This window comes from Mchenga conophoros, linkage group LG12, assembly GCF_057382185.1.
Source record: "Mchenga conophoros isolate Kocher_MC1m ecotype Shallow Benthic linkage group LG12, M_conophoros_male_GT1.1, whole genome shotgun sequence".
In the NCBI taxonomy this organism is placed as follows: domain Eukaryota; kingdom Metazoa; phylum Chordata; class Actinopteri; order Cichliformes; family Cichlidae; genus Mchenga; species Mchenga conophoros.
Window position 1 is genome coordinate 14,406,589 of NC_140537.1, and position 16,902 is coordinate 14,423,490.

At 39.8% G+C, this 16,902-nt stretch overlaps 2 protein-coding genes and 1 long non-coding RNA gene across 5 annotated transcripts in view; 2 read left to right on the forward strand and 1 right to left on the reverse strand.

The window, feature by feature from the left end:
* Positions 1 to 3,841: 3,841 nt before the first annotated feature.
* tmem230b (transmembrane protein 230b) lies at positions 3,842 to 6,997 on the reverse strand. Its single transcript, XM_085293905.1, has 3 exons — positions 6,675 to 6,997; positions 4,608 to 4,730; positions 3,842 to 4,510 (listed from the first exon to the last, which is right to left on the reverse strand). The coding sequence occupies exons 1-3, from the start codon at positions 6,768 to 6,770 to the stop codon at positions 4,370 to 4,372; spliced, it is 360 nt and encodes a 119-aa protein (XP_085150031.1). The 5' UTR covers positions 6,771 to 6,997; the 3' UTR covers positions 3,842 to 4,369.
* On the forward strand, positions 6,854 to 7,933 carry LOC146562282 (uncharacterized). The gene is made up of 3 exons (XR_014894636.1): positions 6,854 to 6,975; positions 7,615 to 7,703; positions 7,817 to 7,933. It is a non-coding gene; the product is annotated as an uncharacterized LOC146562282 (long non-coding RNA).
* A 5,313-nt stretch (positions 7,934 to 13,246) lies between these two features.
* The window catches only part of adra1aa (adrenoceptor alpha 1Aa), a 34,982-nt gene continuing 31,326 nt past the window's right edge, over positions 13,247 to 16,902 (forward strand). For all 3 annotated transcript variants that reach the window (XM_085293908.1, XM_085293910.1, XM_085293909.1), the window contains exon 1: positions 13,247 to 13,462. The gene's annotated coding sequence lies outside the window, so the exon portion shown is untranslated. The remainder of the gene's footprint in view (positions 13,463 to 16,902) is intronic.

Below are 16,902 nucleotides of genomic sequence, written 5' to 3' on the forward strand. Positions count from 1 at the left end.
TCCAAGCACTACTGTGCATGTGTTTCCCTGTCACACTCAGCGTCTGTAAAACAGTATTTTATACTGTTTATGTTTACACTTATAACAAATCTAGCATTTAACAAGCCAGCTCAATGAATGCGTGAAAAACATTGAACATGATTCATAAGGTATTAGCAGTTTTGACCTACTATTCACAGCTACAATCAATTACAAATCTATAAATAACAACAACAACAATAATGCCAGCACTAAACAGTTCCTACAAAGGCATACCGGATCAAGTAATAATAGAAGTGTTTAACTCCAGTTTAGGAGGCTATCGCTTAACGTATCTTTAATTTTGAAGGTGAAATAATACACTTCCGTCACTTTACTGCCTGTGTCTGTGTTAGTTTATGAAATTGGTCCTTTAGCGCCCCAGACAAAAGCGCCTTTCCGTGGGAAAAACGGGTGATGGTCTTAACAAAAGGCAAACGCAAACCTTAAAGACACATTTTAGTCGGCTGTTAAATCACTTAACATTAAAAAAACATGCTGCGAGGAAGTAGCTCCAACTATCTGCAAAACTAACCTAAACGGACATGTTTGTAACAATATTCACCATTTCATGTTCGGGATTAGCTGTGATTTCTTTATAATACAAGCACACTAACCTAACCTTTTTAGTAAGATCACCTAAAATTTATCAGTGTTACACATAATTTATAGCCATCTTATAATAGCTTGTTACAAGCCTGCTGACTTTTTTTTTTTTTTACCAGAAAGAAATTTCTTAACAGTGGGATTTAAAAAAAAAGCTGCAATCGTTTGATAATCTGAATGCCAGTAAAAACTATGTTTTAGAAATCGATAAACATACATTTCTTTTTTAAAAATGCTAATTTAACCTCCAATAAAGAACACGAATTAGCTTTCCGCTAAACGTCATAGTAGCAAGAACCAGTTATTATTTTCACCATAAATCTCACATTAATTTTCCTAAAAGGCAACACACTAAAAAAAACCCTCAAAACTACAGTGTGTAAAATAAAATAAAAGGTGTATTAGCAGGGAACAAGATCTGTATCTACAGTTAAACCAACTTAGCATTAGCTAAACAGTTTGCTGCGCTTTAGTCCGGCTAATGAACCACAAAGTCATTTAGTGTTCTTAAAACTATTTATTTTGATTTTTCTTGCTAAAAGAAAAGGCTAAAACGTTTCTATTTAAGTATGAGACGACTGTTACTTCTTTTACGTTTCGAGTGAAGGCTTTGAGTAAGTTTCCTGCCAAATTATCTTACCTCAAAAACGCTTCCTGTGATCCTGCCTCCTAAAATGAGCCGAATACTCAAACCTGCTGTGTGACTGACAGTGACTGCAGCTGGTTAAAGATTATTGGGTATGCTTTATATTACTTTTTAAAATAGCCAATCCAGTGCCAGATCACGTGGTGTCACCGGATGGCTGTATTAACCGTCTAAGGTTTATGATTGTGTCCAAATATAGAATCTACTGCATGTACGTTCATGTATTATATATGTATAGTTTATAGTATAGTATTTAGTGTGTCCTTGGTTAATAGTAATGCTACAGTGGATCAGTTTGGTCAGACGGACGAGCTTATCTAATTTACCAAAATCACTTCTGTACTGTTCCTGGGTTCATCCACTCACCAGTCACTTTATTAGGCACACCATTTTAGTACCATTGTCTGCCAAAATATGATTGCAGGAATTTAAACTGCTAAAAATGACTTGTTGGATTATAATCGTTATATGTCATTTTTATGAATGAAAAACTCTGATTGTCATTAATATTATTTTTTATAAGACATCAGACTAAAAGGAGAGAAGAAATTGCAATAAATGATGCCAGAAGGCAGAGATGTAAAGCAGAAAAAAAAAGCAAAAGATGCCTGCAAAACAGGTCATTTCCTTATTTTATATAAAACCCCTTCATAAATTCTGTTCACTACATTTTTAAATAATATAAGTAAACGTTTTAGACATTAAAAAACACATAGGAACATTGGAAATCGCTTTTGGCTACTTTCAGTACTGTCTTAATTCTTGAAGGAATAGATTCAACATTCAAAACGGTTCCTCAGAGATTTTGGTCCACATTAACATGATAACGTCACACAATTCCTGCAGACGACTGCACTCATGATGCGAAAGTCCTGTTCTACCATATCCCAAAGGAGCCCTAATGGATTGAGAACTGCTGACTGTGGAGGTCATTTGTGTACAATGAACTCATTGTCATGTCCAAGAAACCAGTTTGGGATGATCTGAGCTTTATGACGTGGTACGTTATTCTGCTGCAAGCAGCCATCAGACAATACACTGCGCTCAAAAAGGGATAGACATGATCAGCAGCAATACTAAGTTAGGCTGTGGCATTTAAATAATGCTGAGTTTGTACTAAGGGCCCCAAAGTGTGCCAGGAATTGTAGCCCAGCTTCCTGTTCTACCCTGACAGGAGTGACTCCTGTTGTGGTCTTTTCTACAGCCCAATTGCTTCTAGGTTCACTGTGTAAAGTATTCAGATGTGCTCTTCTGTATCACATGCTTGTAAAGAGCAGTTGATTGAGCTAGTGTCTGGCCATTCATCTCTGCCTCCTGGCATCAACAAGGGATTTTCACACAGAGAACTGCTGCTCACTAAATAATTGATCTTTTTATGATTATCCTCTATAAACCTTAGAGATGGCTGTGTGGGAAAATTCCTAGCCGATCAGCAGCTTCTGAAATACTCAGACAAGGCTGTCTGGCATTAACAACCATGTTAAACTTAAAGTCACTGAAATCACCTTTCAGTAATAAAGGTTAATGCCAGGTCCTTGTTTTTGGGTGATGCAACAGTGGATCAGCTGGGCCAGACAGTACACCTGACCCAGTTAAACACTTGTGTAATGATTCTGAGTAAAAATCAACAAGCCAATATAGTTGAGAAAACTTAGCTTTTTATTACTATTTTGCAGTGATGTTGCTTTGACAAGACTCAAGAGTAACACGGACTCATCTGTCCATATAAACAGTTAAAATTACTGAATATCCCTGCAATATTACTGTACACTTACTTTGTGTCTGTTATTATGTGTCTGCTCAACAACTCTATTGTCTCGTAACGCTCAACTTATGATATCACCATACTAGGTTTGACGGGTTTCATGTAAAAGCAGTAATTTTAAAAGACTCACCTCAGAGAGCATAAAAAACAATATGATAGAAAGCATTGAGAGTATAAAAAATGTTTGTTTCCGGGACAAACACAGTAAATCTCAGTCCTCTGTAAGACGTTTTGTGTGCGAATGCCTCCTGGAACCACAGGAAGCACTTAAAAAACAAAGAATCTGAGCTGATTTAAAGTGCATAATCTGATCTAAGGCCCGGCAGTTTGTGATCAGTGTACAGTTGGGTGGGCTCATTCGATAGCAAGGAAAGAGAAACAACGAGAACACAAGCAGCTACCCTCGAATTATCCCTTTGGCAAACAGCGGGTTACTAGGCTTCTGAAAGGATTATATAGACGTCCAACCTTTACTAGCAATGTGTTTTACATATGACATTATCTGGGGGGAGGGGGGGGGGGGGGGGGGGGGAGGAATCGAGGTGGCAGTCTTGGCTTTCACCAGCACACTTTCAAATTATGCTGAGAGTGATGAGTTGATGGCGCAGATTAGAGGGGCAAATGTCAGCAGAATGTCAGGCCTTAATTGCTTGTGTACTGTTTGACAGTGTTTACTCTCACAGGCCAGGTGCACCATATGGAGATCGAAGGATTGGAATTAATCACACAAAATCCTCGGGGAAAGAACAACTCAGAGCAGTGAGGAAGCATTAACTAGGGCGAGGCAATCTTCACTACACGGGATGTGAAGACACAACGCTAGCCTTTTATTAAATATCATTATTATGCCACAGAGGTGATATTGTGTATATAATAGGTATACCAGGTATTTGTTATGTTGGTTGCAGCTACTTTAGTTTTAAATTATTTATTCTCTCTGCCACTGAACTGATGGATCTACCTAAAGAATACACAAAATAAAAACTGGTTGTAGTGAAGCAGTTAAAAGACTCACTATATGTGGCCACATTGGTTGTACTACATAAGGTAAAATATTCTATAAACAAACTGAAATGGTTTTATATAAATCAAAAGAAATAATACAAATCTTTTTTATTCATTTATCAAGCTATAAAACAAATACAAAGATTAAAAAAAAACAGTTGCTATTAGCAACCTGGCATTAAGAACCTAGGTAGAAAAATCTATAGGAACAATATTGTAATTTAAAAACAATTATGAAAAACAAAAAAAGGGATCTCATTTTCTTTAAATATATCACGACCTTAAATTCACTACATGTAAGCACAGCAGGACTGGGGCTTTAGCAATTGTCAGTCATCAAAGTCTGGGATGTCATCATAAGAGTACCCCGGGTAGCCCTTTGATGCATAGTAAGCTATCCGTAGGTGGTAAAATCCAGGCAGGAAGACAAGGATCCCGATGATGAGGACAGGCACGGTCCGGTCTGTGTGCTAAAAGAAAGAAAACATTTATTCTCTTAACATGATGACATTGTATGGCCAGTAAAAGGATGTAACAAGAAAAAGTGTGACCTAGAAAATTACTTACAGTGACGCCAAAGTAGCCAGCCAAGAGAAGAGCACCGATGATGATCAACAGCGAGCCGATTAGGAAAAGGATCGTGGCTAGTGCGATGGCTTTATATGGGACCTTGGGTGGGCTCTTCTTGAACTGTAGAGGGGAAATATTTCATTTCAAAAACATTTCTGTGAAACACAAGGTTTCTTGGAAGTGTCCGTTTTTCCTCTTCTGTGTCAAAATCATCAGACTAGAGAGATGTTTTCCATCGAATCAGCTTTAAATAAATTGCCCTATTCTCATAAAAACATGGATGTATAGTACTGTGCAAACATCTCAAGCTAACCCTAATTTTTCTTTTAGTATTTTGCTAGGAAAATGGCAAATAGGTGCAGCAATTTATTGACAGATTCAAAAACACATGGAAATACAGTATATCCCACACTGCTTCAATAATGTTTATTTTCCTTCTCTGAGGAGGCCAATCCATGACTGACAGTGTTCTATTGTGTGTGTTTTTATCCAGGTATGCTTTGACTGCACTGGCAGTGTGTTTGGGATCTCTGCCCGACTGAAAAATGAAGCTGTTGCCAACGATTTCCAGAAGGTAGGGCTGTACCATATCGTGTTGTCTGCAATAATACGTCTATAATTTTTTACATGATATAAAAATGTCAAAAATGCAATATCACTAGTGTAGCAAAAGCATGCATTTACATTACAGTAAATGTTCTTGCAATATTGTGCTGGTAATTTTGAAGCTGTCACCTACCCCTACTAGAGGGCATCGCACGGTGGATCAAAATCTGATCATACTTTTCTGTGTTCATGATTTAATTGTGACAAGATTCCAAACACCATTGGCTGAAATGCAGGCCCTAAAAAACTATTTAGTGTCTGTCAAACTGTGTTATCTTTGGCATTTTCACAGATCCAACTAAAGACACATAAAGTTAGGTGCTTTTTGTGACAGCCTGCTCATAACAAAGTACCCAAATACAAGATTTAAAATATGCTAAGTTGCCTGTTATGTGTAGACACAACACTGAGTTAGGTGCCATTTTTAATGCTTCCTTTATTCACAGCTGAAAGTAGCTGAAAAAACAAAAAGACATTTCTCACAAAATGTTCCGGTACAAGGACTGGACCTTAAATGAGTAAAAACGCAGCCAGTTTCCAAAGAATGGTTTTGAAAGACCTTCAGAAAGCCTGGAGAACTACTGTTTGATTCAACTCAACTTTCTGAGAGTGAAATTCTTATAGTGTCAAATTAAAGCAACAGACGCTTCAAGGGGCTTTATATTTTAAGGTAAAGACCCTAGAATAATACAGAGAATACCCCAACAATTAAACGACCCCCTATGAGCAAGCACTTGGCAAAAATGGGAAGGAAAATCTCCCTATTAACAGGAAGAAACGTTGAAAGAATCAGGGTCAGGGAGGGGTAGCCATCTCCTATGACTGGTTGGGATTGAGGGGAGGAAGCCAGGACAAAAGATACAATAAACTGTGGAAGAGATCCGGACATTAATAATAATTCACGATTGAATAGAGTGGTGTACTAAACACATACTGAGTGAAAAGAGGGGGTCGTAACACAGGTGAGAGAACAAGAAATACTTCCAAACTGGGAGCTTGTTCCATAGAAGAGGGGCCTGAAACTGCAAGGCTCTGCCTCCCATTCTACTTTTAAACAGCAAAAGCAAATAAGCCAGCAGTCTTTTTGTTTCAGTCTATGTATTGCTTAGGACCACTTAAAAAATGCCAAGTCTGACTCCTTCAAAGTAGGGTGGCTCAAGACATTTGCACAGTCCTTTAAAAGTGTTGGTTATGCAGTACTTCTTGTGAACATTCACCAAACTTTGATGAGAACATCAAGAGGTTATAAGAATTAATATCACAGGACCCCCCCCCCCCCCAACAACCCCAATGACGTCAACAGGGCTACCTTAGCTCGGAAATGACAGCGGCCATCTATTGCTGCAGTACCCCTTTATATTCATACTGTAGTGGTCGAAACCAGTGCACCAACTTTAGTCTATTATCTAAAAATAAAAGCAATGGTAACGTATCCTAGCGTTACACCTTCTGTTTTACCTGTAAATCAATGTAGCCGTCGTCGTCAGTGGCTAACCTGGAATACCTAACTTTGCTGTTAGGGATCCCGTTGGACACAACATTACGAGCGGGCATCTTCTTCAGCGGTTTGCTTTCAGATGAAGCAGAAAAGCAGAAAAGGCCCAACTACTCGACAGGCATCACTCTTAAACCGCAACTGCCAAAATAAAACAATACCGCACTTGGCTTATTCTAGGGCCGCTCCGACGACGTTTTATAAAGAGTTTACAGCGTAGAAGCCTCTGTTTGGGAATATGGTGTTGGACCTTCCGTGTTTTCAGTACGTATACACTCTGCGCCTGCGCAATCTGAAGCGTCATTATTAACTTCCAGAAACTTCGATTTAACGCGTAATTTTAACTTAAACGTTGCATGTGCTGTGCGAGATGAAAAAATAACGTTAAGCTAAATCACAAAAAAGAAAAGTTTTCAGATGTGCTTTAGCGCAATTAACTGTTTTACAATAAAAAGGAAGATTTGCACCACGCCATGTCTGCCACCAGAGGGCGCTGTTGAGTCTTATTAAAATGACCGGGTCACTGCGAGTCACAGACATGACCTTGCGGTGTCGAGATTCATCTCTTTGTGCGGATGTTCATTTCCTGGGATGTTCTGTTCTGTCTTTGTAATCACACTGTGCTTATAGAGGATAACGTTTCTGGCGAGACTGCAGATTTTGATACCATTTCACGTAACAGAAGAAGCTAAGACTAACCCACTCCCTCTGAAGGCCGTTTTAATCACTGAAATACAATCTCCTGTATTTATTTTCATAAATGTACATTAAAACAGGAAATAAATTGACAGTTACATGATGTCTAAAAACAATTAACCAGATCAACAGCTTCTCTTCAAAAAGGACACATTAACGAGTCTCTTAATCCTGAAGTGATAATTGGCACATTTTTGTCTGCTTCAGATGTGGATGAACTCCAGGTGTTTGTATACAAAGTCACCTCTGCCAGTTTATTGCCACCTCCCTGGTTACGCACATCAATAATCCAGTCTGTGAGTGACTGACCATGTAATAAGCAAAAACCCTCAATCCATCTGAAATGACTAATTAAAGCTTCTGTGGTTGTGTACTGTATTTTTATTTTAATTTGTGTTTTTCATACTAGCTCCTTGTATGAGACGGAAGTGCCATGCAGATTTAGGCGGAACTGAGATGCTACCTGACTCATCGGAGGTCTTGCTAGAGTCATGGGCTCTACAGTCAGTTATTAAATGTCTGCAGGATGACAAATAAATAAATAAATAAAGCTCTTTTATCATGAGCAGTAAATCAAATGCATATTCTTATCGCTCGCAGCATCAGTAATACTCTTTAAAGTAAGCCTACACTTTGGCAGAGGATGAGTTTCTGGTGATCATTAGTATGCTGAGTGACCTTGACTGTCTCATCGTTAAGGCCATAATGTTGATCTCTGGGGGTGATTGAAGCCCTAAAATCATTTGGATTTTTTCCTTTTCTTTCCATTGCACACAACACAAATTCTTCTACATCACAGAGCACAGTGCGTTCTCTTGTCTTAAGTTTGTCATTGATATTTACAGATTTCTCAGAGTTTCAGCGAGAAATGATCTTTTCAAATCCACCCCGCCTGCATTTCATCTTCGTTTTAGTGGGATTTAGCAAAATGTATTCTGTCCTCTGGAAACCACTTTAAAATTGCATTACTATTCCAAATTGCAGTGGGCGAATGCAGAGTCATATAAGCGGCCTTCGGAAATAACAGATTGTGCAGACGTTCTTTACTATACCTGTTACTGAGGGCAAACTTTGCCCTTTGCTTTATCACTCATTCCAGTTTCCTAACTCATACCTCACTGGGCTCTGTGATTGCATGTTGACTCTGCTCATCAGCTGACGCCACGGCTGCGTCACTGGATTGTCTTCCTTTGTGTGCCAAATAACGCCGCTCTTATCTGTTCGGTCTCCTTATTTGGAGGTTCAATAGCTACAATCAAGGTCACTGCACAAGCCGCTTAGCCTCCCCCTCAGTGTGAATTTAGAAACACGGCATTCAATTTATCTGCTCTGCAGCCTTGAGACAATCTACAAGACCAGATAAATCTGCAGTTATTTTACATTCATAAATTCAAAATAAATGGGCTCCAAATGGTACCACTGATGGAATAATCTATCTGTAAGTAACTCTGCTGCCCCTAACATTTGTGTTCAGACATTACTTCATCTATTGTCTTTTTTTTCATCCCATGGGGGTTTAGAATTTCAATAGGATCTTCTTGTAAACTATTGGTGGCTGTGGCTACAATGTAGCTTGCCATCACCAGTGTGTGAATGTGTGCGTGAATGGGTGGATGACTGGATATGTAAAGCGCTTTGGGGTCCTTAGGGACTAGTAAAGCGTGTCTAATGACACGTGGAGTTGTAATTAATTAATCAGATGACTGGGTAAGCTGTCACCAGTCAAAGACGGGAAGAGAGTGCGTTGTCATGTTAGATAATCCCTGCCACTACACCATGATGCCTGCACAGAAGCACATCAGAACAGCTGAGCACACTGAGCCCCCAAGGTGTGTGTGTGTGTGTGTGTGTGTGTGTGTGTGTGTGTGTGTGTGTGTGTGTGTGTGTGTGTGTGTGAAGACGGCCACAGCCAACTCTCTTATAACCCCCCGAGTACGACTCTGAACAGTATAAGAGAACAGCATTTAGGCCATAATTAGAGTCCTGTTCATAGTGGAGTTCTGTCTGCTGAGATAATTAGGTCTGTCTTCATTACAGCAATTGCAGATAGAACCACGAATGGAGCCCAATAAAAGCCTCGACCATTATACCACTTGAGCATCATGCAATCTGCCTGTGGCTTTGCCTTATTACTTTTAAACCCACCGGGTTTCAGAAATGATCAAATGCGCCATGTAGGTGGTGCACAGGTGCTGCTGAGCAACAAGCTTTTCAAAATTTAAAATAAGTTCTGCGACATGTAATATACTTTCCATGTTTTTGATCTGTGGGTTTGTTCTTTTGTGTGAGAGTGAGAGTGAGAGTGAGTGTGTGTGTGTGTGTGCGTGTGTGTGTGTGTGTGCCTGCTCAAATATTGGATGAAAAGAAATATGTATCACATTAAAGTACGGCTAAAGGATGATACTGTCTGGGCCGTTTTTGGTCCAGGCTGAAATATTTGAGCAAATAGGAGCTGGATTACCATAGAAACATTCATTGCCCCCCACCCCCACCCCCATCTCTTTAATCCAGCTGTTTTTGCCCTGATTCTCCTTTTTTCCCTCCACCAGGTTGCAGTTTTCACTTATCTGGAGGAATCTCTCGAGAAGAGGAACGCCTCTTGTGAGCCCTTGACTTTTCCTTCAGTGCCACCACGACGTTACTGAAAAGCCATAAACTGTACAAACTTTAGTAACTCCTGAACTTTTTAAGAGTTTGCCCAATGATGTGGTTAACTTCTAAGACCTGTCACAACAACAAAGCAAGTCATGAAGGTGGTGACTATGTTAAATATTGAACTTAACATTGCAGTGCCTATAGCGGCTTGCTTCTGCTAGACAGCTTCAGCATTTCAATCAAAGTATAGTGAACAGCAGGCATGGCTTTAAACCTGTCTTTTTTTAATGCTCCTTGTGTGGATTGAGTAAAAGCCTTCTTTAAACAGACACCCCGAAGTCATTTAAAATTCCTGCAGCCACACTTCATCGTCCTAATTAGAATAACACTAAAAAATCACTTTTTAATTACTTTCTTTTGTGCGTCACCGAGGAAAGATACTGCCTTATTCTGACGGCTGTGAATGCATTACTGTATCGGTTTCATGGAACTGATTGGGCACAATTAAATACAAAAGGATCTGTCAGCTTTGAGTGAATCACAGAATTGTCACTTGGCGCTGAACACTAGGAGCTCATGTAAAATTTATGCCAAGCGGTAATGAAGTGATGGATGCTTCCTTGCTCACATCATCGCAGGTGCTGTATGTCACACAGGATGGTTGCAGGAGGACGCAGTGATGACTCTTGTATTTCTGACCACAGCCACTGATGGGTTTTTTTCCTCCTTTTTTGCTCTTCAATCTGCATTTCAGGTGTGAGCCTGAGGTTAGTTGTGTGCGTGGGAGGACAGCAGACTACTGCAGCACACTTGGTATAAGGAGCTTCATCAGCCTGATGACAGAATCTATCACCTTTATTTCACATTGCCATCTCCCCTTTTTCCCCCCTTCAGCTTATAACAAAAAAAAGAACAGTTGCCTCGAGAACATGACACACGACACGCAAAGTAGCGGCTTCGATCTTCAAATTTGCCTGCTTTGCATGCCAAGCATTTCACATTAGTCACAGAGTAATGTCAGCAGTGTGCATTTAACAGCTTCGATGATTGAAATCCTGGAGCTGGTTTTGTCAAAGTCATAAGCACAGGAGAGAAAATCTCTTGATATGCAATTAAGGCGAATGTCACTGTAAATGCCAACATTAGTATGAATGCTAGAGTCAGGTTTCTTGCCTCCATGACAGGAAATGTGTCTTCCAGTGCAGAGATATTGATTTCAGTTTCTTTCAAACTCAGCAGCCCACCTCACTGCATGGGCGGCACAGACAGGTAATTACTTTTCCAGCAGATAGCACGATAGGGCCTAACAGGATGCAAATACACACACCTTTCGCTGATTTGAATGCACTCTTGGGGAGTTCAGAGGTCTGGTTGCGATTTTTGCTTTTGGCAAGATGAAGTAGACGTGCTCGCCGGATATACCGGCAGGTAAAAAAAAAAAGGAAAAAGAAAAGATGAGGCATTGTGAGCTGAAAGTCTCATCATTGATTGAACACACAAGCTGACTTTAACTGACCAAATGTTTACTTCGGCTTAAAATCTCTCACTTAAAACAGGCAGCAGCCTCGGGTAAAGCCTTCATATCTGAAACCAGTTTGAAAAACAACAAATACTCCAACTGGCTAAACCTGGATTTGTCCACAGTGGGAAGAAAAGAATCAATCCCCCACCCCAACAAAAAAATCAATGTACCGTGTTTATCCATGTGTAGCTAAATGTGTGTATGTGTGTGCTTGTTTCTGTCTCATCTCTTCCTCATAGCTTAATTGAAAAAAGGGAAAAATGCACAGCCACTGAATAATCACAATCCCTGCTGAAATGGCAATGCTTTATAAATTACAATCATCTGTCGCTGCTCAGACATTAACAAATGAGTATCGACTGAGTGTGCAACAGATGGACCGAGGGTCTTATAGACTATACTGTATGCCGCAAATGTCAGCTATAGGTGCGTTTGTTGCTCATCACGCTTTCATAATGCAGTGTGTTGTGTTTAAACGCGCAGGAGGATTAGTCCTGTTAGTGGTAATGGTGTTAATATTTGAAGCCACAGCTTGGAGCAATTACAGTCTAATTATTTTTTAGGGGGTATCCGTAAAATTAGTGTGTAGTTAATGAGCAGCAAAGAAGAAGAAAAAAGAAAGCTGGAGCAGGGTGGGTAATAGCAGATATTTAGAAATAACTCACAGTGTAAATAAAGTACTTACTTAGTAACTACAGGCTACTGTGTTATTGCTGCAGATGTACTGTTACTGGATGTTAGGGTGTGATTCCTGCACCAAAGTTTTTAAATATAGAAGGCAGCTGCTTTCATTTTGCTGATGGGGAACAAAGTGTTATCAGGCAAAGCCCGTGAATAATTGTGTACCTTGTTTACCACCCATAAAATGTAATTTATATTTTAAATCATGCTCTGCAAGAGACTGGTGACCTGTCCAGGGTGTACCCTTGTGCCCTATAATAGCCCGAGGTTCCCCGCAACCCTAAACTGGATAAGCAGAAGCGAATGTATGGATGGATGGAGTCATAAGAGAATGTATGTTTGGTTATATCAAATTACAAATAAATATAAAAGGAAGTTGGACTTAAAAAGAGAGTGTCATTCCAGATGTGATAATAACAAATGTGAGTTTAAGAAGAACCTTTTTACAAGTGTGTTTAAAATGTGTGTAAAAAAAACTCATTTATGATGGTGCAAGTCTTGGAGATGTGGAGATGTGTAAAAGAAGACGCCTTTTCATTAAGAACACAACTGTTTCTGGTCAGAAACATGAACATGTGTATTTTAGGCTATAGAGTTATTTCTTGGCTGTAATCAAAAGTGTTACACAGATTTTTAAATAAAACTAGACATCACCTTTACTTTTATCTCTGGGATCAAAAACACTTTAAACATCTGCAACACACGAACATTCCTTCACTGGGGGGGGGGAGTAAAAGTTTGGTACGGACTCCTGAAGACTGAAAGTACACTTACATAACCTTACAAAAATAGTAAATAGTAAAAGTCTTTGAGCATTTCCACACACACTGTATTCTCGTACAGTTTAACAGCTGGAAAGGTGGGTGACACCGGTTAATGAAAGATTTCTGAATGACACAGACCGGTTGTGATGACGCACAAAGAGTGATGCTGAGCCATAGTGAGGTGATGTGAGGATGGATGGCTGGGTGGTGGTAAGGAGGGGGTGGGGCTGGGAGAGTTGGGTTGAGGGGGGGGTAGATACGGGCGACAGTGGTTTCGAAAAGAAAGCAGTGAGAGATTTGGTTGGCTACTCGTCATCATCTGAAGAGACTTGGAGCACCTGAAGCTTCGGGTGTCTGCTCCGGCAGATATGAGGGCTCTCCACGGCGAGCGCACTTGGCTCTCCCTTCGCCGCCTCCTAGCGCGTCTCGGCAATCACTGCCGTGCCCAAATGTGGCTCTGTCCAAGCATCGGGATGTGAAAAATCAAAGTTGGGTGAGTCCCAGAACAATTCATTTGAAGTATTTAACAGAAGCATTTTTGAATTGATAGTTTATTTTATTGATAAAAAACTATTTTTTCTTAATTGAATTTGCTGAAAGCGCTGATGCATAAGTGTGCATAAGTAGCCAAATAGCGTTGATTTATTCTTTGTGTTTAATGGGGCTAAATGTCTGGAGCAAACTGGTGAAGTGGTTAAAATACACATGATTTAAGACAACTGTATCCCTCCGAACAGCCATAAGGCACGATCGCGCTGTTATGCTTGATTTATGTAATGCTGTTTTTTGTTGTTTTTACACCCTCCCGTTTTTTAAAACCTCAAATCTGAAGGAAAACTGCGAACAGATCATTTGAATATGAAGAACTGTTTTAAATGTAGCTATAAGGTTTCGGAAGAAAAAGCCAGCCAGCTCCCATGCGTCTCAGGCATGTCTCTGTCAGTTTACTGAGGTGGATGTGACTTTATGTCAGGTGTAGTCCTGCACAGTGGCCTCATCTTATAGAGCTGGGAATTACTCCGCACACCGGTGAAGAGGTTGAGATTGCATCTGAGTCACAATCGCTGTTTACTCCTGGCCAATTAAAGTAACAGCAGACACAGAGAAGCCAGGGTTGCTCAAGCTTTCCTCAACAATATTGCGGATACCTCAGAAGCAGCTGCACATCAGCCATTGTTCTATGGACGCCAAGAAGACAAAGCCTATATTTGGAGCCTATTCTGCAGAGGAGAAAGATGCTTGTATCAGGAGGGACCTTCTGAAAAAGGCAGCTAACAAAATGTAACCGAGCAAGACAGGTAACTTCCAGCTACTTCAGTATGGAGCTGCACACTGTTTTCAGCCACCCTGCAGCATATGTCCTCTTTCACTTTGCAACTCCCTCCGTACAGAGGCATTATAATGAATATTAAACCAATCAGTGCTGGAAGAAAACCTCTCTGCTGGGTCTACAGAGCCAAACGAAATCCCATGGCGTAGTGAAATCAACAGGTCTTTTTAACAGAATCTAGAAGTAAGCATGTCACTTTTAATTTATCTTAGAAGGAGTTTTAATCATGAGTTTAAGTCTTGTGGTTGTAATGTACGAGCCGGGTGGATTAATCAAATTAGGTTTGTTAGGGAGTTTGGCAATCCTTTCCATGCAATTTGGTCAGCTGTCAAGAAAAAGGTTTTTCTTCTCGTTGGAACAGATTTTCTTTGATATAAATGCACAGTGATTGGTAGCCTCTAAATCCTTAATGTGAGACACACTGAGCAGATACCGATACATCTGTTTTATTTATATAGTATAGAGTAAGCATTTGGCGACTGTGGGAAGGAAAAACTACCTTCTGACAGAAAGAAACTTCCAGCAGAACCAGGCGCAGGGAGGGGCAACTATCTGCCACGATCAGTTGGCGGTGAGAGGAGTGAGATAGGACAAAAGACACACTCTATAAGACAGGCAGCGATTAATGATAATGAATTAACTAAATGCAGAGAAGTGTTAAAAAACACACTGTCCCCTGAATCCAAACTGGGAGCTGGTTCCACAGAAGAGGGGTCTGAAGGCTCTGCCTCCCATTCTTTATTTAAATACTCAAGGAACAACAACTCTGAGAGCAAAGTGATCTATTGAGGTTATATGGTACTTTAAGTTCTTTTAAATGGTTCTGATTATTCAAGACTTTGTGTGTGAGGCAGAGAATTTAGAATTTGATACTGGATTAAACTGGGAGTCAATGTTGAGAACATAAACGGATAGAAGGAGCAGATCCTGACAGAGTGGATATATATAGCTGAAGGTGTGACACAGTAAATCATTCAACTTGTTCTCTCAATTGTAACACAGCATATTTATAATAAGGTGACAGTATTAATGCAGCGGTTAATATTTTAAGCCGAGGTAACTTAATCTTTTCTACAGTGCGAAATGATGATGGTGTAATGAACTCCCGCATCTCTCCTATGAATACACATGTAGGCCTTTTATTCATAATTACTGTATTAGCATTATTTCCCACATGGGAGGGAGAAGCTCTCAGGTGCTGCCGCATGACGCTGTAATGGCGTACTGCATCATGCCAGCATCAGAGCTCAGCTGAGATATAAAACTTTAAGACAAACATAATAAACATTTGAACATGCAGTGTGGATCAGTTGGTTGTGGGGCCCAGAGGACAAGGCCAGCCACTGACTGACTGTTCGCATTGTTTTGAAACCTGTGGGGCACAGATAGATAGATAGATAGATAGATAGATAGATAGATAGATAGATAGATAGATAGATAGATAGATAGATAGAGACAATGTCAGTGGAAAAGAGGACAACTCAGATGAACTTTTAATTTGGTTTGAAATAAAGCAGCTTAACAAAATCCAAAATTCGTCAACATGGCCACTCTACTTTTACTAGTCTTATCTAATCTACATTTATATAATCTGCACTGACGAGATTAATTTCACATCTGTCAAAGTGGAGGAGTTCATGCGGCACTAAGACATTGTTTAAAAGTCAGAAGACATTCAAACATTCCAAATTAAGTTGTGCACGCATCAATCAGGCCCTCGTACCTCCATGCACGTTGGGCATGCTGTAGTGGAGTCATTGAACTTTATTGTCTCATGTGGCTGGCTTCCTTTATTCCAGCAGTGTCAAACATAAGGCTCGGGGGTCAGAATCGGCCCAGCAAAGACTCCTATCTCAGTCTCTGGATGGCCCAGATTCAAGTAGGGCATACATTTTTGGACTTAACTGTATTTTTACCACTATAAGTTTTACCACTTTTCCTGCTGATAAAGACATAGTCCATACCCATTCATACTATACCAAAGTAGTTGAGTAATAAATAAACAATTTGACAATAAATTCAAAATATCCAACTTCCTGTTGGGTTTAGGGAATGGATTGTAAAAGTTTTCATCCACATGTATCATATCCACATGGATTCTATACATTCGGATGAAACTTAAAGCAAAATATTCTTCACCACTATAAGCTGTGTTCAGGACCAGTGGCAGTAGTACAGCATTGTGTAGTCCTGACCTGAAGCCTTAGGTTTAGCTTTATATCCACTGCTATCAAATGACTATATGTAGATAAGAGGTCCAGGTGCTAAGTTATTAGCAAAATGTTTCCACAGATTATTTGTGCATGAGACAGATAGAGATACCAGATCACAAAATATTTTTAGTTTGAACTGGGAACTTACAACCAGCTCTGTATCTATTTTTTACTCTGTTCTCAGACATAAAATTTGATTTAAGGTTGCATCATTACATCAGTGACGTCACTGATGTAATGAGGCAACGTCTGGAATTCTAGCTATTTCCCAACAATAATGTATTTAATCTGAAACCAAACCAGAAAACAATGCCAGAGATGCATGAAAGTGTATTTCTGTCAATTTAGCTCAAATTAAAGCAGGTCAAAATGTGCACATCTCTCTTTGCA